Source organism: Podarcis gaigeae (genome assembly GCF_964106915.1).
Source record: "Podarcis gaigeae genome assembly, chromosome: 6".
NCBI classification, from domain to species: Eukaryota; Metazoa; Chordata; class Lepidosauria; order Squamata; family Lacertidae; genus Podarcis; species Podarcis gaigeae.
The window spans coordinates 91,490,314-91,504,676 of record NC_139682.1 but is presented as its reverse complement, the minus strand read 5'-3'; the positions used below and the strand labels follow the sequence as shown (position 1 = coordinate 91,504,676).

At 45.5% G+C, this 14,363-nt stretch overlaps 1 protein-coding gene across 1 annotated transcript in view; it reads left to right on the top strand.

The window, feature by feature from the left end:
• CACNA1E (calcium voltage-gated channel subunit alpha1 E) overlaps positions 1-14,363 on the top strand; it is a 360,381-nt gene that overhangs the window by 154,971 nt on the left and 191,047 nt on the right. Inside the window, exon 8 of the mRNA XM_083745793.1 lies at positions 10,783-10,886. Within this exon, the coding sequence (XP_083601919.1) occupies positions 10,783-10,886 (104 nt within the window). The remainder of the gene's footprint in view (positions 1-10,782; positions 10,887-14,363) is intronic.

Genomic DNA, 14,363 nt, shown 5'->3' with positions numbered 1-14,363 from the left:
AATGTGCAAGTATCTCAATGCTGACTCCACCAATAAGAGCAGCAGAGTTGGAGGCCTGCCTGAAAATGCGGAGAGGGGCGGAACACAGAGCAGTCACGGAGATTGTTATTAACTGGCGATGCTACTGAAACCCATATTCTCCAGGTGTAAATCTGTATAGCTAACCCATAATGTAAAATGAATGGAATGTTATTGTTCTCAAGGTCTAAGGCATTATAACATAGCACAACAGCACTACAAGTCCATTTTGATCTGTCTCAGGAAACATTTTTTTTTTTTTTTGCAAGAGAGAGATAGAGAGTTCTCCTTAGGAGACTTTTAATTTGTGACCAGTTTCTGAAACAAGCTGACAAGTGTTCGCCCGTGGCAGCAAAACCTAAAATACTTCTGTGAGACTGTGTCATCAACTTTCCCCACTTCCTTACGAAGACCGAAGTGGATATTATGAGCTTAGCCATCCCTTGTTTTCCATCTCTCTGGTAATGCTTAGTAAAAGATGTGTGGTCCCTGCCACACCCTTCATTTAACTTGCAGCTATCATCTGCAGGAGATTGCCTGGAAACCCAGAGTGAGAAGATGTTACTAGATGTTACCAGGGAGAGAGGCACAAAAGCCCAGAAGCCTTACAGCACTCATAGGTACTATTCCCGCTGTAGCCTGCTTCTTAAAAAAGCTTTTAGGATCAAATTCTCCATGGATGTGTTCAAAAATGCAGATTCGCTCCAAAACACGGAGTGAACTGGAGATGCCACCATTTTTCTTTTCTTTTGCTGACCCTGCCTACTTCAGCATTTTATATGACAGGATAAACGCCCAGCATCTTAGCAGATGGAACTTTTCTCAATGCCCAGAAAACTCTCTGCTGTCTTTATTTCTGCCCCCAGGATGGTTGGTGTGCTAGTGTGTTGTAGCAAAAGCAGCAAAGGGTCTCAAGGCCCCTTAAAGGCTAACACATCTATTAGGACGTAAGGTCTTGAGAATTGAGTTAGTCTTTAAGATGACACAAGACTCTGGTTTCCCCCTGTTTGACCTCTGTGTTGGCAGGTTGTTGTAAAATGTGCAGGGATAGTTTTTTTTTTAAGGTGGTGGCAAATGATGGGTCCTGGTTGACTGCTTGTTGCATAGAATTATCATGCTGCCATAAATCATGGCAGATTTCAGGGATGGGATTAGCTGGGCAAGGGGAACACCCCTGTGTGTACATGTCTCAGCATGGGATGCGGGTGGCGCTGTGGTCTAAACCACTGAGCCTCTTGGATTTGCCAATCAGAAGGTCGGCGTTTTGAATCTGCATGATGGAGTGAGCTCCTGTTTCTCTGTCCCAGCTTCTGCCAACCTAGCAGTTCGAAAGCACACCAGGGCAAGCAGATAAATACTGCTTACATTACCTTTTTTTACATGTCTCACTCGATATGCATCTCTTAATGACTGGTGGGGAAGAAATCATGATGCAGGAGTGAAGATGCAGATGATTGGAGATTTTTCAGCAGATGTTGGATGGCCATCTGTCATGGATGCTTTAGCTGAGATTCCTGCATTGCACTAGATGACCCTTCCAATTCTACAATTTTAGGATTCTGTGATTCAGTGCAAGCTGCAAAGCTTCACCTAGAAGTTCTTCTGCATGAACCCCCTTGAAATGAATAGAGCCACATGTCAGGAAAACGCCCAAATGGATTGTGCCCCAAAGATGCAAGCATTATCTTTAACGTAACACTGGTCTCATAGTGATTGGGCACCTGACAGAAAAGGGCTAACTCTCTGCTTTTACAACACTAGCAGAGGGCTGAATCTGCAGTACATTTCCAGAATGCCTCATTAGCCAGGAATGCATCTGTAGTGGCAGAATAATGATAACAATAACAGAAGCAGCAGCAGCAGCAGCAACAACAACATTTTTTGGATTCAGAGCCTGATGTGTATTCTGTTGCACACATGGAAGTTCCTGTGCATGCTAAATACTCCATTTACTCTCATGGTTGTGGCAGCTCAAATCTGCATAATAAATTTTAAACTAGAAATTGACCATGCCTGGTTTATAGATTAGACTATCTATTGAGCTTTCGCTGTACACTCGAGGAGGGTATGTGCCCGCTATCCCACTTTTCTTCTCTTAAAGCACAAAGCACCATCCTTTGGGGATAGTGAAGTACATTTGGAGGCCATAGAAACTTGAGAGCCAGTGTGGTGTAGTGGTTAAGAGCGGTGGACTCGTAATCTGGTGAACTGGGTTCACTTCCCCGCTCCTCCACATGCAGCTGCTGGGTGACCTTGGGCTAGTCACACTTCTCTGAAGTCTCTCAGCCTCACTCACCTCACAGAGTGTTTGTTGTGGGGGAGGAAGGGAAAGGAGATTGCTAGCCACTTTGAGACTCCTTAGGGTAGTGATAAAGCGGGATATCAAATCGAAATTCCTCCTCCTCCTCTTCTTCTTCGGCATCACACACACTCATCCCAACCATACACACATGTATACACACAACAGAACCACATACATATTCCACCCAAGCAGTTAAGCTTGAAAATAGTGTTTCTGCTTTTCTCAGCTATCATTGGGGTAGGGTGATCTTCCTGGAGGCTGCAGCTAGAGAGGGATGGTTTACCTAGCAATAATAATAATAATAATAATAATAATAATAATAATAATAATAATAATAATTTATTTGTACCCGCCCATCTGGCTGGGTTTCCCCAGCCACTCTGGGCAGCTTCCACTGAGACCAAAAATACACTAAAAATCACCCCTCGAAAACCTGCAACCATTAAACTTGGAAACAAAAACTTATATTGGAAGCAATATGTTGGCCTTAAAGGAATGTGCCTTTCCTTCTCCTGGGAACAATGAATAGTGTTTATTTTATTTTTGTTTAAAAACCCAACCTTACCATTATTTCAGTGTTTTTCTTCAAATTCACTCTATGAAATATAGGCTCACTGTTGCAGCACTGCAAACCCTCTGATCTGCCTTTCTTCAAATCCTAAACTAATGACTATTTCATAGTGATAAAGGCAATGGAATGTAGAGAAGTGCTTGGGGGCAAGAAGGCATCTGATTCCAGGAGATGTCCTACTTTTCACAAAAGTATGGGTTTGGCTTGAAAGTCAGGACTTGATTCCCTGTTATCGCTAAGCTGAACTCCTCAGAGCTGTTTTGAAACCTTAAGCAGCAATCCAGCCTCCTCTGAGCTGGCTAGCTTTGGTTCTGTGAGGGAAAGCTACCAATTTCCTTAATTAAGCATTGAAGAGAGGGTGCGTCCACTGAAACCCTCTCTGCATAATGGAGGGTATGAGAAACTGATAGCTGTAATGAAATGTAATGAAATGTAAACCTTAAATGCAAGAGAACAAATTGAAGATCCACAAAAGAAAGAGAGGGTTTGACTGGAGGTGCCAATGTCAAGATGAATTTGGGAAAAGGTACTGAAACCAGTATTATACCAGCGGTAGGACACGGCTGGCGCTGTGATCTAAACCACTGAGCCTCCTGAGCTTACCAATCAGAAGGTCAGCGGTTTGAATCCTTGCGATGGAATGAGCTCCCATTGCTCTGTTCCAGCTCCTACCAACCTAGCAGTTCGAAAGCATGCCGGTGCAAGTAGATAAATAGGTACCACTCTGGCGGGAAGGTAAATGGCATTTCCATGCACTCTGGTTTCTATCACAGTGTCCCATTGTGCCAGAAGCACTTTAGTCCTGCTGGCCACATGACCCGGAAAGCTGTCTGTGGACAAACGTCGGCCCCCTTGGCCTGAAAGCGAGATGAGCGCCGCAACCCCATAGTCGCCTTTGACTGGACTTTACATTTAGCTTTTACCTTTATACCAGCGATGCAGCAACAAGTGCACTTGCCTAGGACACAACATGGAAAGGACCAGAAGAGGCATGCAAGATCACATTGCATTCCTAGATGGCAACAGATTGTGTGGAGATTGCCCTGCACCTTCGAACAGGAACTGTATCTCTGAATAGTGTGAGCTTAGACTTCAGCATCAGCACCTTTCAATGTCTGCCATTCGTAAATCTCACTCTGGAAGCTGGTTCCTGAGACCGAAGGCAAAGAGAGCTGGAGCATGTCCTGGTTTTAGAGAAATCGAGCCCTGTGAAATGGTCAGGATTTCATGTGACTAATACAAATCTGATTTGTCTTCTGTGTGCTCATAAACTGGGTACATCTTTTATGGGAAGGTGGCCTTGCCAAAGCAGCTTTAGAGGAAATTAGGGAAAATATTCACTGTAAAACCCTACCAAGAATTCCCTCTGCACAGAGGTGCATTTAGCACCTTCATTATGTGATTATTATTTTTTTGGTCATATGCTGGCCTTTGGCACCTGAGATGAATAGTTTGGATAAGGCCCACCTTCTTCTCTTGACTGTAATTTCTTTCAGAGGTTTTTAATACAGTGGTACCTTGGGTTAAGTACCTAATTCGTTCTGAAGGTCCATTCTTAACCTGAAACTGCTCTTAACCTGAAGCACCACTTTAGCTAATGGGGCTTCCTGCTGCCGCCATGCTGCCATTTTGTGATTTCTGTTCTCACCCTGAAGCAAAGTTCTTAACCCGAGGTACTATTTCTGGATAGGATGTGGGTGGCACTGTGAGTTAAACCACAGAGCCTAGGACTTGCTGATCAGAAGGTCGGTGGTTCGAATCCCTGCAACGGGGTGAGCTCCCGTCGCTCGGTCCCTGCTCCTGCCAACCTAGCAGTTTGAAAGCACATCAAAGTGCAAGTAAATAAATAGGTACCACTCCGGCGGGAAGGTAAACAGCGTTTCCGTGCACTGCTCTGGTTCGCCAGAAGCGGCTTAGTCATGCTGGCCGCATGACCCAGAACCTGTATGCTGGTTCCCTCGGCCAATAAAGCGAGATGAGCGCCGCAACCCCAAAGTCGGTCACGACTGGAGCCAGTGGTCAGGGGTCCCTTTAACTTTACCTTTACTATTTCTGGGTTAGCGCAGTCTGTAACCTGAAGCATATGTAACCTGAAGTGTATGTAACCCGAGGTACCACTGTACTGTATTTTAAAATTCTGCAGTCCATCCTGGGACCTGAGAGGGTAAGAAGTCTAAATGGTAATAATGGAAAAGGAGAAATGTGTTTATTCAGCTTGAAGGTTCGATTCTCCCTACCCAATAGCAGGGAACTTTGCTAGGCAAAAGAAGGAAGAAGAATCTTCTGGCTGTTGAGCCTCAAATGCCCTCTGTACTCACAGGTAGCATCTTTTACCCATGGAATAAGGGCCATAATCCTTATACAGATAGGTAGCCGTGTTGGTCTGCCATAGTCAAAACAAAAAAATTCCTTCCAGTAGCACCTTAAAGACCAACTAAGTTAGTTCTTGGTATGTGCTTTCGTGTGCATGCACACTTCTTCAGATACCTTATGTGAGTCATTATAAATGGTTTGATGAATTTCATGGCTTGATTTGTCTTTCCTGGAAATTATTAGTATTATGCAATGATTTGATGGAAATCACATAAAATGGGTTGCAGAGCACCATCAGGCTGGATAGCTAAATCTTAATGGGGTGCATTAAGAAGCTACTACTAAATGGAATTATATTTTATTCTGATTGGCTTAGTGCCCCACAGTTTCCCTTATGGTGCCCAAGATTTTGTTTTTCAGGATCTTTTGAGAACCAAGTGGTAATAGTACAAATCTTCTTACAGAGCTTGGATGATATGCTCTGGCAAGGCTAGCTCTATCTTAGGCAGCCAAGAAGCAGAAGTGGCTCTAGTGTTGAACCAATTAGTTATATTTTATTTCAACAGGGGATAAATAATGCCTCCTTGGATCAAATATTTGCCATGTGTAGAGTGCTCAGGCTATTGTTAGAAGCCATAGCCCAGAGCTGAAATATCAATTTTTGCCAATTTTTGAAATAGGCTGAGTTCTCAAATTTGGATTCTGATGCCTTTTTTTAAAAAAAGTATTGAAATTCTGCTGGTGTGTTCCAACAGAGTGAAGTTTTCTTCCATCAGTGAGGCCTTTTTCCAGTTTGCTAGTGTTGTAGAGCATGTCCAGGAACATATGAGCTGGCTAGGGCTGATGGATTTTGTAGTCCCACAGCATCTAGAGGGCACAAGGTTGGCAAAAGCTGCTATAGGTTGTTGACTGCTCCTGCCCTAGTATTGTTTGGTGAGCCAATGTAGGTCTTTCAAGACCTGTGTGATGTGGTCTCGGTGGCTGCCCCCAGTCACCAGTCTAGCTGCCGCATTCTGGATTAGTTGTTTCTGGGTCACCCTCAAAGGTAGCCCCACATAGAGCGCATTGCAGTAGCCCATGCAGGAGATAACTAGAGCATGCACCACTCTGGCAAGACAGTCCACAGAGAGATAGGGTCTCAGCCTGCGTACCAGGTGGAGTTGGTAGACAGCTGTCCCGGATACAGAATTGACCTGCACCTCCATGGACAGCTGTGAGTCCAAAATGACTCCCAGGATGCGCACCTAGTCCTTCAGGGGCACAGTTACCCCATTCAGGGCCAGGGAGTCCTCTACGTCTGCCCCCTGTCCCCCAAAAACAGTACTTCTTTCTTGTCAGGATTCAACCTCAATCCATTAGCCGCCATCCATCCTCCAACCGCCTCCAGGCACACACACAATATAACAAGGAAACTCTCTCTCTCTCTCTCTCTCTCTCTCTCTCTCTGTGTGTGTGTGTGTGTGTGTGCACTCATACATATGTATTAGGGGGAAAAGGTTTTTAAAAAGAATTAGATCCTTGAATTTATAAAATGCAGCTGGGTATGCTCATCATTCTCACAACATGTGTTTATACACGGGAAAGACTTGTGAGATCATTCCAGAGTTATTCAATCACTCTGTGGGAAGGAACCCAACACAGCTGTGGGCATACAGAAAGAGGAGAGTCATGAAAACTTTTAGCATCGTGAAGTGTGGGCTGACTCAGTCCATACCACAGTGAGTAAAAGGTGCAGTTTGTTAAGTTTAGGTGCAACCACTGTTGCAGCCAATACTTTATTTTAAGATCTCGTGTAGAACTGTGGTTCTGACAGTCTGAAGCCAGCTTGAGTCAGACTCTACTGAGCTGCAGAAAGGCTAATTTTAACATTTAGAGGAAACAGAATCATTATTTTGGTTCGTTTCTCAAGTCTGACTACTGGTGTTCAATATGAGAAGGAAATTGCCATTTTGGTTAACTGGGTAGTAATCTCAAGCAAATCCCCCCCCCCCAAAAAAATGGGTGAAATAGTGTGGTTTGTTCTTGATATTGCATGGTGGATTTTGAACATGAACGTTGGGTGGGGTGGAAGGAATGGAGAATTGTGTGGAGCTCTTAGATTCAAGGGAAGGCTGTTCTTCAAGTTCATTAGTTGAATTCATGGTAGGCTCATGGAAGGCCGAATGAGGCGTGTCAGGAGCAGTTGCTGATGAAACCAGACAGGCCTTTGGGCCTGCCTCATTTTTATGGGAGATAGATTTTTGGGTGGTGTAATAAGCCAAGTTATAAAGTTCTCATCCATCAGACAATGTTTGGGATTGTGTGGGCTCCACAGCCCTCTCAAGGTGCAAAAGGAGTGTCTAATATCAGCATTAAAAAAAAAAAGGTAAAGGACCCCTGACAGTTAAGTCCAGTTGTGAACAATTCTGGGGTTGTGGCACTCATCTCACTTTACTGGCCGAGGGAGCCGACGTTTGTCTGCAGACAGTTTTTCTGGGTCATATGGCCAGCATGACTAAGCCGCTTCTGGTGAAACCAAAGCAGTGTACAGAAACACCATTTATCTTCCCACCAGAGCAGTACCTATTTATCTACAGTGGTACCTTGGGTTACATACGCTTCAGATTACATACACTTCAGGTTACAGACTCCGCTAACCCAGAAATAGTACCTTGGGTTAAGAACTTTGCTTCAGGATGAGAACAGAAATCGCGCAGCGGTGGCAGCAGGAGGCCTCATTAGCTAAAGTGGTCTTCAGATTAAGAACAGTTTCAGGTTAAGAATGGACCTCTGGAATGAATTAATAATAATAATAATAATAATAATAATAATAATAATAATAATAATAATAATTTATTATTTATACCCCGCCCATCTGGCTGAGTTTTCCCCAGCCACTCTGGGCGGCTCCCAATCAGTGTTAAAAACCGTACAGCATTACATATTAAAAACTTCCCTGAACAGGGCTGCCTTAAGATGTCTTCTGAACGTCAGGTAATTCTTTATCTCTTTGACATCTGATGGGAGGGCGTTCCACAGGGCGGGCGCCGCTACCGAGAAGGCCCTCTGTCTGGTTCCCTGTAGCCTCACTTCTCGCAATGAGGGAACCGCCAGAAGGCCCTCGGCGCTGGATCTCAGAGTCCGGGCTGAACGATGGGGGTGGAGACGCTCCTTCAATGAATTAACCCGAGGTACCACTGTACTTGCACTTTGATGTGCTTTCGAATTGCTAGGTTGGCAGGAGCTGGGACCGAGCAATGGGAGCTCACCCCATAGCGGGGATTCGAACCACCAACCTTCCAATCGGCAAGCCCTAGGCTCAGTGGTTTAGACCACAGTGCCACCCGCGTCCCCTAATATCAGCTTTAGTGGGCAGAAATTCTAGGAGCTTGCTCCGGCCTGGGCAGAGTAAAATCGCTTTAACCTCCATGCTATCAACGGAGCGCAAAGAGTCTCAACTGGAGAGAAATCTAGATTTGGACACAGCCATCCGTTGTCCACCTGGCCCTGACACTGCTGTTGCCCCAGGAGTGTTCTGTTTTTACACCCAGATGGAGAGAATCAGCCTTGTGTAGGGGCTGTCAGAGCTCCCCGTGATGGAGGAGCGCATGCAAAAGCAGTTTTTGCTTTCTCACCCCTTCCCCTCCCCTCTCCTTGGTCTCTTCCCTCCACTCTCCTTTCTGAGCAATAGCGTGATAATTGCCATGTGTGACAATTTACTTGAGGAGGAGGAAGCAGCAACCCCAGTTAGGCAGGTTCATCACTGGGAGGGGGGCCAGGGACGTCGCTAGTGCATCAAGCCTTGAATTGCTGGCAATTGAGACTGCTTTCCCCATGCAGGTGTGTGCAGCCGCCTCCAAACTGTTTTCACCATCTGTTGTGATGGTTCTCCTCCCACCCCTCACTCCCCATTTTCTCACTTTCTCAACAAGACTCTTATCAGGAGAAAAGCCAGCGATAACGCCAGTTAAAGGTTTGGTTGGTGGCATTTATCCATGTCATTCTTTGTTCTGCCAAGGCAGAAGCAGCCCGGGCTGGAGATGATCCCAAGGACTGGTTTGCAAAGGTTACCTAGAAAGAGCCATTTTGTGGTCATAAGCCGTAGGGCAGTTGTAGCAGCTGTGGTGTGGATGGGTGCTCCAGTAAACTGGAGAGCCTTTCACCCATCTGCTTGCTTGCACATCAACCTTCAGCACCATGGATTTGGTTCTCCAAATCCTTACACTGCCAGAGGGTGAGGAACCAGGAGAATGTGGATGGCAACAAGGGCAGGGCCACGCTTTCTGACTCGCCTCTTAGTACCACTTTCTGCTATCACCAGCTGGAGGCTTCTGCCTGAAGGTTCTTTGTAGGCTTCTTGGGTGCAGCAGGAAAGCAAGGCCTCTCAAGCGAAGCTCATTACAGAGTTTGAACCAAGACCAGCCCCTGCTTCTGGCCAGCCCAGTTATAGGATGGCCAGAGAATAGAATCACCCCCTGCTTCATCCACATTTGTCCCTTCTCCAAGTTTTCATGCCAGGGCTTTCTTTCCACTCGGTTGTATTTAAGGACAACCGTGCTATTTCCGGGTAACTGTTTTGCTGTGAAGGGATGGGAAGAGGAGAGCTCTATATTTGATTTGCCTCACAATAGTAAAAATAAATAAATGCCAGCAATATACAAGGAACTGGAGCTGTTGGAAGGTGGTGAACGCAGATCTGGGACCATAAACAAAGGCACAACCCAAGGTCCAAAACTACTTAATAACTACTTTTTTTTAAAAAAAAAAAAAAAACCCTTTGCTCTGCTAGTCATTAGGGGATGGCTTCTTTTAAAAGGCTCAAATTTCGCTCCTGCACTGGGCCATTTTGAAGCACCGTACTGATGAATCAGTCAAAGACGAGGGCTTAATTAGCATTAAGGAAAACAAAAGAAGAAGCTTCATTTGCTTTAGGAAGATTGATGCTGCGTCCCCCAGACAGTCACGTTCTGCTGCATCACCGTGTGTCCGACGTCATGGGCAGACTCCCTGCCAAGCGGACAAATGGGGTCTGGGAAAGAGCATGAAAGTAGAGAGAGGGCAAGGCCTTATTAAAAGGCAATAAATAACCATATTACAGTCTTGAGCAATCTTTCCAGAAGCCTTTTAAGCTGTCAGTCTCTTGTCCTTTCCTGGGCATCTGAACTCCTCTAGATTTCAGCTAGGATGGGATAATGCAATTTTTCTGGGCATAAATAGCCAGGCACAATTAGCAATGACAGCATTATGCTGCATGTGACCTTGCAAAAAATAATAAAAGTGCAGGTGGGGTGGGGGGAAACGAGCATGGCAGTCCATGCCCAGAAAATCAAAAGCACCTCACGTTGTGATCTCACACTCTTATCTCCTTATGTTAACCAATGCTCTTGACGACTTCAGATGTGGAAACTTGGATAACCACCCTTGGCATTCTCGTTTTAATTGCTGAAGTGTGAACTATGGGAAAGGCATTTTGTAAAAATGACTTCCACATTAGCTCCTTAGTTCTTGCTTATCGGCATGTAATAACCACATTTGTTACACCAAGGCTGAGTGCCCTGTAACTCTTTGCTTAAATGTTTGTTTTGTGTTTTCTTTTCAGACCAATGATGCCTTAGGAGCCACCTGGAACTGGCTGTACTTTATCCCCCTCATCATTATTGGCTCTTTCTTTGTTCTCAACCTCGTCCTTGGAGTGCTTTCTGGGTAAGACAAGACCTTCTTCCTCTTTGATGGGTAAAGATTGCAAACAGGAATTCTTTGACGTTTCCTTACTCGATAGGAATTGCTTGTCTCAACCCTTGCTGTCTGCCTGCCTGTTAATTCCTGAACCTGGTTGCTTATCATAATGTACGCGAGAAAGCTAGTAAAAGATGTGATAATAACTGCAGAAAAACAAAGTGTCTTGTGGCAATTTAATGAGTAACACTGCTATAGTCCTAACCCTGCTTGTTTGGAAATGAGCACCCTTGAATTCATTTGAGTTTCTGAGTACATGGCATTTGGACTGTGACATATTTATTATGGAATAAACTTTCATGGAATAGACAGAGTCCAATTGCATCTGACAAAGTGGGCTGGGGTCAGCAAAAGCTTATGTTTCAATACATCTTTTATAAGGTGCTGCAAGACGTTTCTTCTTGTTGTTAGTAGGTTGTCTGAATTGTCTGGGTGTCAGGTACTGATCTTGGAAGTACTGTAACTGAGGTTCTTCAGTTGCGGAGGCCCAGAATCCATGGGAAGCAATACAATAGCCCTACCATTCCTATTCCATTATGCAACTTCTTGGTTCTTGGTGTCAGGATTCACGATCTCCCTCTCACACCAAGAAATGGCAGGCTGGTGGTTTTATAACATTTGGATTTGTTGGTATTTACACAGTAGCTCAGTCCGAGCACACAGCTCAGTCTTCCACACTCGATGGGTCAGTTGAGCCCTCTGGAGGGTGGGCTCTTTTCCAACATGAAATCTGCCATCGGCTGTTCCTCCTTTTGTGGGCTTGACGCCAAGCCTGAACTCTTCCCAACCTCCTAGTACAGGGGGTTTCTGGACTAGATAGTCTAGTTTGCCCCTCCTTCCGTGAGAGCGAGTCTGAAAGCTGAGGCCTGTCTGCCTGCCTCATGCTGTCCTGGGAATTTATGACTTCCATTCCAGGACAGGAGAGGCTTGCTTCACTCTCTGCATATGAAGAAAGCAAACCTTCATCTCTTTCTGCCTGCCACCCCCCCTTGGTCCTCAGAGCCCTGGCTGTCACTCTGTGAAGGAACGTTCCTGACACTTGACTGGATTCCATCCCTTGATCTGAACAAACTTCCTTGATCAGGTTCTGAATGTGCTTCCTAACTTCCAGAGCAGGAACATCATCTAGTGATACTGCAGCTGTGTCAACACCTGACATGTCAAGAGGGAGTTGGGACAACCTCTTCTAGCGCTGTCTAAATTCTGTACCACATTGCCATGGCAGTCAGCAGCTGTATAGAAATGCACTCTCATCCATGGGAAATAGACAGCCCCTGTATTTATCTCAGAGGGTGCAATCCTGGAATCTGGGGATGGGAAAAAGTGTGGCTTGCTGTATCTCTCTGTGTCGTTCACCATATGGGTCTTCTGCCCCCCTGTTGTCCCCACTTGCAGCTCTGCCTCTCCTCTTCTCCCCACATCCCTGGTGTGCTGATTCTGCCCTTCATCTGAGAGTAATCAGCTGATATGATCCTATATAATTCACAGCAGCATTGTGATAGAGGGTGGCCATTATTTGCATGTGAAGGCCCCCATAAACACCCCCAAAATAAAGATACAATAGGCACAGAATTTAGTTTAAGGTTTTTGGCATTAATTTTGGCCACAACTTTATTGATTACAGCATGTGAGTGGTTGCTTAGGCATTGGTTCCAGACTACCTGAACCTACACCGTGGCAGGAACAGGACTGACACTGGGCACCACCATATGTCAGTAGGGGAAAGCATCCTGGGGGAGCGAGAAGCTGGGTTCGATCTCACAACTCACCCCAGATGCTCCCAGGGGCTCTGGCATGGCCCTAGCCCCTTGACAGGGTTCAGACAAAAGCAAGGCGAGTCCCTGGATTCCTTTAACGGAATTCCCTAGCAGCAGCGATGGAGGGGCAGGCACAGCCAACCACGTCCCTTCCACAAAATATTGAACCAATGCCTAGCCGCCAACCTTACAAAGTTGTGACGATTTGCTACGCTGTAGGCAAAAACCAAGTGGCAACAGCCAATCAGCCAAATGGCAAAATTCCTACTGGGCCCCTGCTCCAAAACAGATGACTCCTAGATAGGCATAGCAAGGCCAAAGAACAGCCCTAAATATATATATGATCCGATGCATGTCACAAGAAAGAGAAAGCTTCTAGCAAAGTGCAGCAGCTTTAATAGCCCCTCGGTAGCCAATTGATGACCCAATAGGCCAAATTTTTGCCCCAGCAACTGAGGGGCAACCAATGGGGTGTTGTGGCTATCCAAACAGTCCCACCCCACAACAGGGAGGCAGTTTAGGTGATCTCACCGCAACACATGCCCTCCATGATGAAGGACATGATTTGACTACAGTTGGGGGTTTGTGGACTTATTTAAGCTGCCCTTGCACATTGGCTATGATTCAAGCATTACCACCCTCCAAAGCCCAGTGCCAACCATCTGTTCCACGGGGGAATATTTGGAGAGCCTTGCAGACAGCCGATAGATCAGGGAACTAATCTAACACTGGCATTAGAAGAATAAAACAGACCCCAAATCCTGAAACTATACAAGAGGATCTTTCCATAGAACAAAGCAGCAGTTCTTACTAACTCCCTTATTTTCAAATCATATTGGGATGGTGAGTACTGAGGGGACAGTCGCTCCTACATCCCTGCCTTGACGGATGAGAGAAGGAAGGCCTCAGCCGACACTAAGATCCTATTCTAACATTCCTTCGTGGGAAGTGCCCGCCCCCCATCTTGGTATTTCATGTTCCTCAAAGGGGAAACCATTCCACATTTTGAAAACTGCTGGTGTAAGGCTCTGGCTTCGTTTGTGAAAGAAATCAGAGCAGCCGCTGAGGGGAGAGTTTAGGTAACGGCTGTGGGGGTGAATGATTGCGTGGGCATGACCTGAGTGAATGAGATTAGGATAATGCTGCTTCTGTTTGCATATAGATGGCAGCACTGTAACCTTTATATATTTTTTTCCACCCCAGGAAATGGGAGTTTAATGCAAACCATCAGTCCAGGGCTGAAAACATGCGGAGCTTCAGGTCTCCATGGCAACCAGCCATGTGGCCACGCAAGCATGTTCTGAAATGCTGTCAGAAGCTCAGAGCGTGCGGAAGAGTAAGATGAGAGAACAACAAGCCCAAAGAAATTTGACTGTCTCTCTCTCTCTCTTCTTGCTCTCCCCCCTCTCTCTTTCTCTACTTCCTCAAGACATACGAAGGTGCCCTGAATTGATAACTGCCAGTATTGCACCCTGGGCTCAAATTAGCTGTGTTTCCAGATTTCATAATTTAACTTTCTAGAGAGTCATGATTCACGCAAGTTTCTAATCCCCATCATTAAGGGTGAAATCTTCAGGATATGGCTGTTCGCCTAGATTTTAAAAATATTTGTGAGCCGAAAGGTAAATTACTAATAATTTTTAAAAAATATGGGTTGCATTTAACTGCTAAGGTGAATGTTCCATCA